We start from the raw sequence: 15,508 nt of genomic DNA on the forward strand, positions 1-15,508 counted from the left end.
TATCGGCTTCATGAATCATGTTGTTAAAGAAATTTGGCCTTGGCATTCTCTTTGTTGTGTAATTTTGGTTTCAGTTTTCCATATCATTGTTACACAGAGAACATATTACTGTAAACTACATGCTTTAAAATAAGCAGCGACAAAAAAAAAAAAGACATATAAAGTGAAATAGTGAGAACTTTTCTAGAATATAGCCAAAGCCACGAGCTATTAAAATTTTATTTCAAGTCCTAAGAAGCTGAATGGCTGCCCCTGCATTGTATCCCAATGCACTGAACATTCACTTTTTCTATTTTCTCCTTGAATTATCAGAAGGAAAGACACGGCTTCTGCTTTTGCTCCAGTTTTATTAGTAAGAGCGAACAACGCCGCTGAGTGACCGTAGACCTGAATGTCCCTGAAAACTTTACCAAGTGCAGCCTTAGTTTGCATTTTAACAGAAGCATTTTATCCTTTTCCCCAACTTTTTAAAAACATATTACAAAGACTCCAAATGTGCAGTACTGTTGCACCATCAGTCTCTGGCAGTCAGATAAAGTAAGGAGGTAATCTTTCCAAAAACTACTTATTAGGAATGTGAAGAAAAGAGAATAGTATCATTGTGAATATAGATAAAGGGTTCGTTTCAAAAATTCGGAGGTTAAGAGGTATTATCTTTCTGAATTCTTTTATATGCTTTCACTTTTTTCTACTTCAGAGCCATTCGACAACCATTCAGCACATCACTGGCTGTGCTTCAGGGCTGCTGAAACGTGACACTGATATTTTCAAAGGACTCTCAGAGCTGACAACGATAACTGGATGATAGTGGGGGTAATTCAGCCATGGTCACATTTATTATTCTAACTAAGAGTGCTAAAGTTTTCCATAAAATATTTATCTTCGGTCACATGTTTTCAAGGCTTTAGTTATTTCTATCAGGACTCTTCTGTCTTCCATATGGCAGTAAGCAAACAGTCTTCTTAGTAATAAAGAATCAATATGAGATACAAATTTGCACTTTTTCTGGTGAACACAGATGCTTTTGTAGTTTTAGATTTACTGGATGACAGATAAAGAAATCAGAAAATGAAACTATTCCAAAAGTGGAAGTCATTTTTCACTGCTTACGTGACCTGGTGTGGTTACTGGTTATGGCAACTACTGTAATAAATAGGTGCTCTGAAACTCTTCAGCAAGTCTCCTACAGGAGTAGACTACAAGAATGCCAGGGGATAACGTATCTGCTATGGAAGGCTCTTGGAAAATTGGTGAAGAATTCCATATAGATAAAGATATGGGCTTCGCTCTGCCAAATCCACTGGTAAGAGAGGGCACTGAAATAATTTCTTCTCATTACTTTACTTGACTAGTTAACTTCTACTGGACAAATATGGTTCAGTAACTTGTACTTAACAAATGGATAAAGCACTGCCAACATTGGAGGCAGAGGTTGAATACCCTGGATTTCACTTACCTTTTCTTAAAATGTTCTGCCTAGAAATTTAGTCATAGATGCTCTCCTTGTTTACCTCACACAGGTATGTAGAGAGATGAAATAAGGAAATTGTACAGATAATTTTGACTCTAAGAAAGAATCACACTAAGACATCAAAAGTGGATTTGATCCAAGGGCATTTCCAGAGACGTTTGGAAAAAACCCAAAGTCATAAATGGCCCATGAGTCAAAGAGAAACTCCTTTATCAGCTGAGACACTAAATCATACAAAGTGTGGGTTCCTAATTTGATTAGGTTTCTGAGATGGCACATCTAGTAACTTTTGTGTTGCATTTATGTGGCTTGTTGTTCACTGAGCATAAGATTGGAGTGAGAGTCTGAGCTACTTCTTTTTGATGTTGTTGCCAATTTTACCTTCGAAGGAGTACAAGGTATGTGAGTATCTTTGCTATAAGAACTACATTTTCCTAATTTGTCTTTGAAAGAGTACCATGTAAACTAACTTGTCATCAATATTTTAATCATCCAATACTTACGTAGCATTTTTTCTAAGCAGTTTACAAATATTAACCCATTCCATCCTCATGACCATCCTAAAAGTTATGCATGTTATTATTCTTATTCCCCTGATGAGAGATATAGAAGGAATGCAGAATTTAAGTCATTATCCAAGCTCATTCGGCTAGTCAGTACCAGAGTTAGGATTTGAGCCTTTAGCAGTCTGGCTCCAGACCCCATGATGTTAACCGTTCTGCTATGCTGCCTGTCTTAGAGAAGAGATGACAAGACATTGCTTTTTATTATTATTAGTGTTATTCACTCTTGGGTTTAATATGGTACATGAAGTTCCAGGAGAGGGTTTTGGGCTTCTCTCCACTAGGTTTTTAGCCATCTTGTGACAATTGTGTAAATTTTATACCAGTATGTCTTTATTTGTAGCTCATTCAGTTGAAGTCTACATGCTAGAGAACACCTTTAAATGCAGCAAATACAGTCTTAGTTAGAGATTCCGACTAACCTAACTGTAATTAGAAATAAAATCATGTGACTACCTTGCATAATTTAGACAGATATAAAGTAACCCCTTACTCCCAATCTAAGTTTCCTGTTCAAATGACTAAGTTATTTTAAGAACATGACATGTATGTTTTAATTTTATTACCAAAAGTACCTAGCTTGCTTTATATATGCAATTCAATAATACCCAAACTTGTCCCCCTCTGGCCTCCATAGACACACAAAAATGCCAGGACTTTTGTGTGCTCCATATACACACCAAAATGTCACAACTGGGATTGTACCACTTATCAATGGTACAATGAAACTGTCTTTTTCAGAGACAACAGAAACCTCATATCAAATTTTTTTTTAAAAGTTGGTTCTTTTAAAAAAAATGAACCAACCATGGTAATTATGGAGACCTCTAGAACATATCCTCCCAAGGGTTAAAGCAAAACCCCCAAACAAAAAGGAAACAAATAAAACTCTTGGACAACTTAAAAAATAATGCTGCTACTTTAGATACTTAAAGAGGTAGATTCAGTGTCTTGAAAAATGAGAAAACAGATTAAGGGTTATTTTTGTTTCTTCACTGAAGAACTTTCCTACAAATTATGAGCTCAAAAATGACTAACTCTTATAATCTTTTCATCAGCTTCCTATCCCAAAGGAAAAAAAAAATCTTCTGATCCCAAATAGATACAAACTACATTTTCTAATCTAGTACAAGTTAAATGAGGCTGAGTTATTCTTCACTTTGTGCCACCAGGGCTCCTTATATTACATTATACCATTAAGAGATTCTCTGAACCAGTAGTATATTACTGATTGAAGGTGACATTTGTTGAAAGTGCTGTGAAATGAGATACTGATCGTGATGCATAAGGAAAAAAAGTATGTATTTCTGTTAATTTGAGAAACAGCAACATTAAAAAATTTGTGTGTGCTGCACAGTGAAACCCAGAACAACAATGAAAAAATTATTCCTGAAAATACTAAAGCATAGCGTATGTGTGGTCAAGGAGAAAAGTTCAGGGCAAACAAGAAGGGTGGGTATCTAGCGAATATGCTGCCTGGATGTCCATTGCTAAAAATCTGCCTCAACTGATTAAGACTAGCCAATTTCAAGCAGATGTTGAAAATTTTTGAATTATGTGTGACATTAGTCTTCTTGTTTTATAGCTTACTTATAATACTAACTTTGTTTTGAAGCTTGAAACTTCACCCGTGTCTATCTGAGCTCATCTCTCCATTTGCACTTAGACCCCACGGTTCAATGTTGATGACCCTGCTAAGGCTGTTCCTCAAAGCAGCCTGTGAAAGAGGCATAGGAGTGGGTGTATGGGCAGTTGTTGAGGGATTGGCATCTCCTTGCAGGAAGCTTCCTAGGTCTTTTGTTTGTATGTTTCTCTTTGAGATGGGATCATAAATACGTAGGCTCTAGGGAGGCACTTGTATTTGGATTTCATTTGCATTTATTGGGCAAAAGATAAGCCTATAGTGAAGCCAAAGTAGGCAATCAACATGTATATATATGTAGCACCTACTGTATACCCAGTACTGTGTAAGGTCCTATGAGAAATATGGAATTAAAAGCATGACATCATCCTTGTCACCAGAGAGTGAGGCAAGTAAAAAGAGCATGGATTATTGAAAATTGGAAACACTCCGATCTGAATTCTAATAAACTATATATATATATATATATATATAGTTACAAGTTACATAAACTGACTCTTTGTTTCTCTATTTGTGCTATGGCTATAATAATCAACTTTTTGGGTTGTTACAAGAATTAAATGAGAAATATATATGAAATTATGGATCCAATTGTCTAGTCCGGTACTGACATTTACTAAATCTCATTTTTCTTCCATTCAAAGAACTTAAAATCTACTTGAGAAGCAAAAAAATAGCGGATGACAGAAAATTACTTAACAATATGAACAGGTGCATGATCTGTAGGATTCATAATAAGGGAGATGGGTGTGGAAAGGTGTAGTCAGGAAAATTTTAGTGGAATTTTTGAGGTGAACTTAGAAGAAGAGATGAAGGTGTTTGAACAGAGAGGGACACAGGGGAAGTGTCACGCCCTGTGTGTGTAGGTGGCACTGTGTGCACTGGCCTTACTAGACACACAGGTGCCTGTCAGGGCAGCTTTGCACAGAACGGATTTAGGGGCAAAGCAGACTAACAGTGGGAAGCCAGTCCTATTTTACAGTAACCTCTATTAGTAAATAAAAGTCCTATTTCTCTTTTTCAAGGAGGAGCTACCTCATACATATGCTCCCTGGATATCCATTGCTAGAAATTTGCCTGTCCTGATTGAGAATGGCCAATTACGAGCAGAAGTCGAAAAGGTTTGAATTGTGTATTATATTTTCTTCTCTTTTTATAGCTTCTTAACATTTTTGACTTGATTTTGAAGCCAAAAACATCACCTATATTGATTGGGGTCAATCCCTTCATGTGTTCTCAGTTGTCACAGCTCAGCATTGATGAGCTCCGTGGGCACAAGTTGCAGCGCCTTGCACATCTGGTCTTGGGGTACATCACCATGGCGTATGTGTGGAATCGAGGTGATGAAGATGTCTGTAAGGTTTGGAGATTTCCTAATATCTCTTATATTACATGGCAGATGTTCTAATTTAAATTTAATGTAAGAATTCTAAAAACAATATAACTGCATTTTCCAAAATTTGAATAACAGGAAAAATAATTCAATGAACATGTCAACTGCTATCATGTTTTAGTCTTTTACTTATACATTATAACACAGTGACTCTATCCTGTGCATATACGTATCTATCATGTTTCTTTCATTTAAATTATAATGCAGGCATTTTTGAGTTGCTGCCAAATCATCATCCTTTGAAATGACTCTAATTTTTCATTGAGTCTGAACTTTGGTTTACTTACTCAATCCTTTGTTGATGCATACTTTGCTTGTTTTTAATATTTTGCTATTGCAGATAAGACTACATGAAGTATCTTAGAACATGACATATTTTCTCTATTTACGACTTTGGGGAGGTATAAACAGTTTACAGCTCTTCTCAGCTAATGCTAAAGCATTATCTTACACCTGTCAATATAGAAAATATATTGGTTTTACTCTACTTTCATGAACATTAGATAACCTTAGATCTAAAATGATGTCATTTTAGTATATGTCTGTATGTTAGTCATAGTCTTATTTTATATAAAAACAGAAATTATGAATACAGCCATTACAAATTCATCCTTGATAACAATTTCACTCTAAGCCCAACAGGTTCCTAGAGATTGGTGTAGGGAAGATGAACGGAGGAGGTCAAATAATGTGTGCAGACTAAGCCAACTTACCTCTGTTCAGTCTCTACCCAGTAGTGCAACAAAGCCCTGTCTTCGCATTCCATGTAGGATTGCCAGATTTAGCAAGTAAAAACACAGGAAGTCCAGTTAAATCTGAATTTCAGACAAATGAGTACTTTTTTTTAGTTTATGTTTGCCCCATGCATAATGCAAATTCATCATTATAACTCATGCATAATGCATCCTATATTTTATCTGGCTACTGTAATCCCATGAAAGAAAGACCGACTGCAATGCCTAACCTTTAAACTACAAGAGGAATGAAATAGATTCTGGAAGCATTTTCTATCATTTAGCGGAAGTTGCGTCTCTGTGGATAAAGGTAACTGGCATTTTATTAAGTCATTTTTCTCACCACACCCTAAAGATAGATTAACAGTTACAGATTACCTATGTGGTGGGTCATTTCTGATATGAAAAGAAGAGGAAGCTGCTCCTCATAATTAAAGGGACACTTTAAACTTCCTTATATTCATCATATTGAGTGCCTACCACATCTAGATCCTAGAATTACACTAAGTGAAGAAGTTTAAGACTAGTGCCAGTCTTACAATCTAACTTAAAATATAGCTATGTGCACAGTGTTACTAAACTTCGAGAATGTCAGAATCTAGCTAAGTGCATAGGGATTATACAGGAAAAGAGAATCCATTATGAAAGGCAGCATATGCTAGGTACAGAAGAACGAGTGAATCCAGAGGAGGGAAACAATGGTTGATATGCTCATGCCCTGCTTCAAGGAAGAAGTCGGACTTGAATTACTTCCTGAAAGATTGTCAGAACTTACTTACACAAGAGTAGAGGAGCAGAAAAGAAATAGGAAATCATAATCAAACAATGTGGAAACCAGAAAGTATATGGCATCATTGGCAAGGAATACATTTATCAGACTGGAGATTGGAATTATGAAAACACGAAAATGTATATTTTAATTTATTCATTTTTTGTATAACACATTCTGACAAGGATCTGAGGAACTAGCAATGGAAAAAAATACAAGGTAAAAGTCTTTAAGTGAGCAAATGGTAGGCAAGAGAAAATAAACGGACAAAAACTAAGTCAATATGCAGCACTTTTTCTTGAGAATGAATAAGAAGTCAGCATCTGAGTTTCTCAGCGGCTGCGTAAGTGTCTATAATAAAGATTGTTTGAACATTACCTTTCTTTCTCTCAAGTCATATCAAGGTAATTATAACTTTCTTCCACTTTTATGCCTTTTTGATCTTTTCTCTGAATCAGAGACGGGTAAAATCGCTTTGCTTTTGAAACATGTGTAAATAATTTGCCAATCAGTACGTGACAATTCCCAGAGGCACACGTTCTGCAACAGAAAGCACATGTCTAGGTGTGATTTAAGTGTCAATGATTCTGTTCTGACATCCTGTCCTCTTGGTTAAACCATCATCATCATCACCAGGCATAGTAAATTAGTCTGAAGCCACTTGAATCATAACTCAAGGGTGCAGCTTATGCTTGTTCCTCTTGCCGTTTACCTCTTTTTTTTTTTTTTTTCTCTGTGGTCAGGATTGTCCACATTAACACAAGTTCAAAACATGAACATTTAACCATCACCAGGATTAAGTCCCGAAACGAGGAAGAAAAAAATTAACAATTGTTTGGTTTCAAAGTGCTATCATATAAAACGGATAATATTTAGCACCCCAGAAGCAGAAGACAAAGTAAGAAACATCAAAGGTTAATACTAAATATTGGGTTTTATTTAGGTTCTGCCGAGAAATATTGCTGTTCCTTACTGTGAACTCTCTAAGAAGTTGGGGCTACCCCCTATTCTGGTTTATGCAGACTGTGTCTTGGCAAACTGGAAGAAAAAGGACCCCAATGGGTATGTAAATCATGATTATAACAGGAATTGAAGGTGTGCATTCTATTTAAATCAAGAAGCAGTCAGTCATGGCTTTAATTTTTGCCAGGACAGCTCTGTTGTTGAGTAAGTTCTCTTAGACTGTTGTATCTACAACTACCAACGTATTGTACATACATGAGAGAGGTGTAAAATTGACAGACACTGAAATGCACAAATCGTAGGTCTTCAGGGTAATGAGCGTTATATGTGTTACCACCACTCCAGGCAAGGTGGAGAATATTTATATCACCCCAGAAAATTCCTTTGTGTTCTTTTCCAGTCAATTCCAGTCAAGTCCTTGGCCCAGGCAAATATATTCTGATTTCTCTCACCCAAAATATGTTCGTTTGTTTTCTGTTGTTGGATTTCATGTAAATGAAATCACAGAATAGTACATTTTGTGTCTGGCTTCTTTTGATGAACATGTTTTTGAAATTCGACAAATTTAATTTTTAGTAGCCAGTCAAGTTAAAAAAAAAATCAACATATCCTGAGCAGTAGAGGCAGCAATTTCTGGGCTCACAGAGAAGCCTGCTTAGAATCTAGGCCCCTTTGAACCATTTAGTTGTGAGATCTTCTACAATAAAGGGAGGAATGAATTGTGATGCCCCAGGGGATCTATCTGCAGAGGAGTATTCTGTACATAGAGGTACCACAATTGAAAGGGTTTGATTTAGAATGTATTCTTATTAGTAACAACCAGTTGTGACTATCCATGTATGCTCTTTCCGTATTTAGTTTATTTTGCTTATAAAGTCCTAAGTGTTTGCAATTCCTACTTGAGAAATATAAAAATCACATTAATTTTTTTTTAACTTACGTCTTACTTTTACTAGATCGGTAATATTAAAGCTCATAACAACAACGCAAAATTGTTTGATTTGTAAATTTCCTTTTCTCTCTCTTCCAAAATGACCCATTGCTTCCTGCTGATTTCATAGGCCCTTGACTTATGAGTAAGTATTTGTTTTTTATTTTACTCTAGAAATTATTTGTTATTCAGAGTGAATGTAGGTTGATCAATATACCCCAAGTGGGTTTTTTAAATGATCTATTGAATTCAGTCGAAAAGTAATTCAAGTAATTGTTTAAAGAGCAAATAATCCCAGTCCTTGTCTATGACTGTGATATGACTGTCTCTGTTTGATATTATAGCTATCGTTATATACGTAAATACTACCTGCATGAATATGCGTGTAATCAATATGCATAAATACAAAATGCACACATTTCTGTGTTTCTATGAATTAATGACCTCTGTGGCCAGAATTAGTTGCCCGCGTCAATAAGTAACCATACAGAAACCTGTTCTTTTTGACCAATTCCCCACTCTGGTTTTTACCTATGTACTGCAAAGCAGAGGTTAAAAGCTAGAGAAACAAAGGTAGTCATAATAGGTATAAGCCTGCCATTGGAGTCCCTGGGTGGTGCAAACAGTTAACACATTTGGCTGCTAACTGAAAGCTTGGAGGTTTGAGTCCACCCAGAGGCACCGTGGAAGAAAGATCTGGAGATCTACTTCTGAAAATTCAGCCACTGAAAACCCTATGGAGCACAGTTCTACTCTGACCCACGTAGGATTGCCAAGAGTCAGAATCGATCTGACAGCAACTAGAAAAACCTGCCCTCACAGAGCTAGACTAAGGAAAGGAAAGTAGTATACAAAAATTATAGAAACTGATAAAGAGAAAAGACAAGAAGATAAAGTACTGGGAGCGCTAATCAAATAAAAAAGGGTGAAGGGAGGAATCCCTGAAGTAGATTATTTAAGGTGAGTCCTGAAGAATGAATAGGGTGTTGTTAGGTGCCATGAGTGGAGTCCAACTCATAGCGATCCCATGTGACAGAGTCGAACTGCCCATGTAGTTTTCCTGGCTGTAATCTTTAAGGAAGCAGATGGTCAGGTCTTTCTCCCACGGAAACGCTGAGTAGGTTTGAACTGTAACCTTTTAGGTTAGCAATGAGTGCTTAACCAATGTGCTACCAGGGCTTCTTAGGAATTAACTAGGATGAAGGAAGAGTTGTAGAGTGTTTTTGGTGGAGGGAAGAGCAAATGTGAAACCCGTGAAGGGACAAAAACCTTGGTCCTTTATCAGAACTGATGGACAGCTAGGGTAGCTGATACATAATGAACGATGGAAAGAAACAGGTTTACAAGAAAAGATTATGCAGGACTTTATTGCCTGCAGTGAGGATTTCAAACAGTATCTTAAAATAAACAGGAAGCTATGGAAGGATTTAAAACTGGAGGATGATGCCATCAGTTCCATTTTACAGATAAGAACACTGAGGCAGAGAGAGATGAAATAGCTTGCTTAAACTCACACAACAAGTAAGCTGCAGAGGTGGCCTGGCTTCAAAGACTATGAATTTAACTACCATAAAGCTCATAGACATACACACGGAAGTCATGTTTACACCAACTCCAAAACATCGATAGAACAGAAAAATACGGTCTAAACACTTATCTGAATTTATCAGTCAATTTCTTTGTAAAGCAGATAAACCTAGAATCCTTGAGAAATTGAAACAATTTCACAGATAAAAATATGAATATAAATATATTATTTAGTTAGTTATAGAAAAAGACTACTTCTTAAAACTATATGCCTCCCTGATATCTCTATAAACATTGAGTGTATATATATGGTAAGTGTGCATATGTATGCATGTAAAAAATGGAATAATAGGATAATGGAAGCAGAAGTAGTCTTTGGAGTCATAAAAATGGAATTTCAAGTCCCAGCTTAATTTGCTATTAATTACATGATCTTAGACAACCTACCTAACGTAACTGGGTCTTCATATTCCCACCTACACAATGGGGATAGTAAAACCTGCCCTACATAGCTCATAAAATTATTTCAGTTGCAAAATAAGATAAAATGCTTGAAAACTATACAAATATATATAATTATTTTTGTTAAATTTATTGCCTTCTTTGATCCACTTTGTTAGGAACATGGAAATTCTGTTCTCATTTCCTGGTGGAGACTGCGGCAAGGGATTCTTCCTGGTGTCTCTACTGGTGGAAAATGCAGCTGCTTCTGCAATCAAAGTATGTCCATCGACACAGGAAAATTTATCTATCTTGATTCACATAACCAAAATAATCATTTAGTAACTGAAATAAATTGAGCATGAATGATATTATCCTGACTTTATGCAGCAACTGATAATTTAGTTGGGGTAGGCGATCATCTGATAGAAATATCTATATTTATTCATTTTTGTGAATCAACTAAAATATAAAATATAGGTACTAAATATATAGAGAGGGAGAATCAAATTTGATACTCCAATAAGAAAGAAATATTTTCCATGCAATTTGGCATTGGAATTATAAAGCATAGTGATATAAATCCAATAGTTTTGTCTATTAGATAACAAACAAACTCATTGCCATTGAGTCGATTCTGACTCATAGCAATCCTATAGGACGGAGTAGAACTGCCCCATAGGGTTTCAAAGGAATGGCTGGTGGACTGGAACTGCTGGCCTTTGGGTTAGCAGCTGAGCTCTTAACCACTGCTGCACCAGGGCTCCATTAGAAATATAAATATGTAAATGCAATCTGAATAAAGACAAATCCAAGCTTATATAAAAATAGGGACATCAGCCAATTGGTCAGAGGATGTTCAACCCAAGAAAGAAGTGGAAAATTCCGTATTTACTTTAGGGATTAAGGCTTGGAAGTCATTTATTCTACGCCAACGTTTAGTTCAAGGAAACCGTAAGTGTATGCCTTTTTTCTTTTTTCCCCTTTCAGGAAATTCCCATTCTATTTAATGCAATGCAACATCAGGACCAGGATGCTTTAAAAAAGGCACTGGGTGAGATAACTTCTTGCCTGTGCAAAGCCCGTGAAGTGTTTAAACAAATTCACAGTAAGTATCTGTGCGGTACAACATTCTAGGCTGGCAATCAAACGTTTTGCTTATCTGAAGTGTAGAGTTACGGAGGAAGAGGAAGCAAAAACAACATTGATTAAGTGGGTTTTCACTTTACGTATTTCATCTCCATCAAAATCCTTTCTATGTAGTAGATTTTATTATTTTTGTTTTACAGATAAGAGAATCTAAATCTGGGGAGATGAGTAAATGACCTAAGATGACATAGGTCTTAAATAGGAAACTTGCCAAATGAGTCAGCTGTTTGAAGTTCTGAAATATGTAGCTGCTGTTTGATAGGTGCTGTCTGCTAATTCTTCTTTTTCACAAGCTAACTAAGAAGCAACGTAGAAAAGCCGTTAAACTCCGAAGTAGTTGCAAAATTAACAACCAGAAAAATATTAAAAAAAAGAAAGAAAACACTGATTAAAAAAAAAAAAAACATAAACAGAGATTAGCAGAAGAAAATTTTTTCCTACTGAACAGCCTTAACCAGTATGTGATTGTTTATGGCTGGGCTTTGAGTTGCTGCTCATTAGCCCATGGCAAGGAGATGGGCTTCCCAATCAAAGGCGTTAGTAAGCTTTGGGGAGGAAGACTTAGTGATGTGATCCATAAGTTTGCTGTTTTTGTGTGGGTGTGTGTTTAGTTTCTTTCTTTATGTGGTTAGCTTAGCTTTCATGTCAGCACATACCCGCTAAGGAAATGTTGACAGTTTAAACTGTTTGGTCTTCTGAATATGAGCAAGCCCAGGCTCCTAGGTAACACTGGGTACCAGCCCTAGAACAATACTGTTCTGTGGGAGACCGGTGACTGCGGGCATGCTTACAGGGCCTTTGTGCTGTAGAGATTGACCTGATATATTTCCTGCAGCCCCTGTGCAGAAATCCAATACCAATTATTTACAACATCTTGTTTTCTTACTATAACTCTGAGGCCACTTAATTAAACACGCCATCTTTTTACAGCACATGTGGACCCAAACGAATTTTTCAATGTTCTTCGCATATACTTGTCTGGGTAAGTGATCTTATGCTTGAATTTGGGTTTTCTCTTGAACATTTAAAGAGCACACCAAATTCCCAATGATGGTCCCCATAGGCATCAAATGTAGATAATAATTTTTATTCTCATTTTAAAATAGATATTTAGAAAAAGCATAATCTCTCTGCTATACTTGTCTGGGGATGCACTGGAGGGGGATGGGAAAGCTAGTCATTTTAAAGAGAGTGGAGTGATTTGTGGTAATGCGAAGTTAAGGATCCGTTCTTAGAATGCTGCTGTCCACTTTGCTGAGAATTTTGTTATTATTTGGTAGCTGGGCTCTTAACGGAAGATGGGTAGTTTGAACCCACCCAGAGGTGCCTAGGAAGAAAGGCCTGGAGATATGCTTCCAAAAGGTCACAGCCATGAAAAACCTACAGAGCAGTTCTAATCTGAAACACATGGGTTCAGCATGAGATGAAGTGACTCAACAGCAACTGTGCTGGTTTGGCTTCTCTACTTTCAGGAATTATCCTCATTCATGAAAATAATCAGGAAGAAAGAGTGTGGAAGGAGAATCATGAAATCCTTTTAGCCCATGTCACCTTCTGTTCCTCTCCTGTTGCAAGATTTCTATATCTGAATATTGACGATTAATTCAAAGACCTCTTACTTTTTCCTTCCTGTCCTAGCTGGAAAGGTAACGCCCGGCTGCCAGATGGTCTGCTGTATGAAGGGGTCTGGGATACCCCCAAGCAATACGCAGGGGGCAGTGCAGGCCAAAGCAGCATCTTTCAGTGTTTCGATGTCCTGCTGGGCATCCAGCACAACACTGGAGAAAGTAAGTGGATGATGACAAACAATGAATGCCTTTTACATTAAATATGGTAGACCTTAATATTTGAGAAGTGCCTTGCCATCAGCATCTCCTCTGAGCTTATCCAACCCTTTTAGGATGTATGGTCATTACTGCATTTCACAGGTAAAGAAGCAGAAACTTAAAGAGGATAAGTGTCTGGCTCCCTGCTGACCAGCTAGAAAGCGGTAGAGCCCAAACTCAACCCCAAGTTCATCACACTGTTGATCTCAACATTGGAACGTAAAGTTTACGGCATAATTAACTGTGGTGAAGCCAAGATCACGTGTGCTGAAAATGTAAGATCAGATTCAGAAAGGGAAAGCCACCTACTCATGAGGCAGGACTGAGCTGAAGTTGGAGAGGTAGAGACCTTGGTGAGAAGGCACTGTTCATTGTCAGTGGCCCAGGGGCAATGCCTTTGCCCAAGTTTGAAGATGGGACACATTCATTATATTCTCTCTTGGGACTTAGAAAGGGGAGAGGAAGACACTCCGGGAAGAACTTCTTTCTACTTTTCTCTGTTTGCTAGACTTCTATTTAACAGTCAAAGGGGAAAACACTAGGCTGGATAAAATAGGCTTTTGACTTAAACTTAGCCATTTATTTAAAAATGATCCCTTACATGCTCCTAGAATCAGTGTCATGATCTGCCAAGTGCAGATTATATATATTCTGCCTATATTATCAGCTTCTGGAAGGATCAAGTATGTTAAGAAAGTGGGGGGCTGGGGAAGCACTAAACAAAACCTTTATTATGAAAGAATGAATTTAGCTAATATGGTTTTCAGAATTGAAAATATTTCACAATAATCACTACTGCTAGTAGCAAGACTAATAACTATTTAGCCTTCAAATAGAAGAGTTGTAACCTCAGTGCCTCCTGCTGTGGTTGGTCTGTGATCTCCTACCCACTCTGACCACATTCTTACCTTTTATCCTGGAATGGGACTGCTTTTACTTCTCATGGGGTCCCTGGATGGCACCAATGGTCTAGCACTGGGCTACGAACGAGAGGGTGGCAGTTTCAACCCACCTAGAGGAGCTTCGGAAGAAAGCCCTGGTGACATGCTTCTAAAAGGTCACAGCCACGGAAAACCCATGGAGCAGTCCTAATCTGAAACACCTGGGTTCACCATTAAACAAATGGACTTGACGGCAACGGTTTGGGTTTGGCCTCACTACTACCTTAACTTTCTCTTGTTCCTTTAGAATTTGCTGCTAGCTTCCTCCAGGATATGAGGCAATACATGCCACCAGCTCACAGGGACTTTCTTCAGTCACTGGAGAAACAGCCCTCACTCCGTGAGTTTGTCCTTTCAAACGGTGACCCCGACCTGAAGGCAGTTTATAATGACTGTGTGAGAGCTATGGTCTCGCTGAGGAAATACCACAAAACAATAGTAAAAAGCTACATTGTGAAACCTGGGGAAGAGAAGCGCATGCAAAACCAAACGTCTGCAGATCCATCAGAACAGGAAAACAAAGGAACTGGAGGCACCGAAGTCTTAAGTTTCCTAAAGGCCGTCCTGTGTACAACTGAGAAATGCCTTCTGAAGGAAGATTAACGTAACCCGAGCAACGGTCCTTTCTGCCGGGCGAAGGCCACAGTGCAAATTCTGCCGTCGCACATTTTACTAGAGCCGGTAGTTAATAGTATGCAATAATTTATAAATCATGCATTAAAAAACTTTTCAAAATAAAACTTCTTTTATTATCTCTAGATTCTTTGAAAACAGCAGAAGAAAATTAGACAAGAGTGCTTAGAAAGTAGTCCTAACATTAGAAGTATGATTATAATGCACACATTAGTATGCAGTGATGAAATTCAATAAATAAAGTTTGGTGTAACATAGAATGTGGAAAACTTGCTTTATTCGTGACTATTATGAAAACTACCCTACACTGCTACACCTTCAAACTTCACTGCTTCCTGCTGTTGTTGTTATTAGGTGCCATCAAGTCAGTTCTGACTCACAGTGACCCTAGGTACAACAGAACAAAACACTGCCTGGTCCTGCACCATCCTCACAATTGTTGTTATGCTTGAGCCCATTGTTGCAGCCACAGCGTCAATCCATCTCCCTGAGGGTCTTCCTCTTTTTCAATGACCCTCTACTTTA

At 37.5% G+C, this 15,508-nt stretch overlaps 1 protein-coding gene across 1 annotated transcript; it reads left to right on the plus strand.

Annotated features, from left to right (window-relative positions):
* The first annotated feature begins 815 nt into the window (after nt 1-815).
* On the plus strand, nt 816-15,247 carry IDO1 (indoleamine 2,3-dioxygenase 1). The gene is made up of 10 exons (XM_023736636.1): nt 816-1,303; nt 4,702-4,797; nt 4,917-5,036; nt 7,516-7,634; nt 8,597-8,611; nt 10,614-10,713; nt 11,425-11,542; nt 12,514-12,565; nt 13,222-13,370; nt 14,598-15,247. Exons 1-10 carry the CDS (start codon nt 1,205-1,207, stop codon nt 14,951-14,953), a joined length of 1,224 nt encoding a protein of 407 aa, XP_023592404.1. The 5' UTR covers nt 816-1,204; the 3' UTR covers nt 14,954-15,247.
* The last annotated feature ends 261 nt before the right edge of the window (nt 15,248-15,508 follow it).

Source organism: Trichechus manatus, unplaced genomic scaffold, assembly GCF_000243295.1.
Source record: "Trichechus manatus latirostris isolate Lorelei unplaced genomic scaffold, TriManLat1.0 scaffold00090, whole genome shotgun sequence".
NCBI lineage: Eukaryota > Metazoa > Chordata > Mammalia > Sirenia > Trichechidae > Trichechus > Trichechus manatus.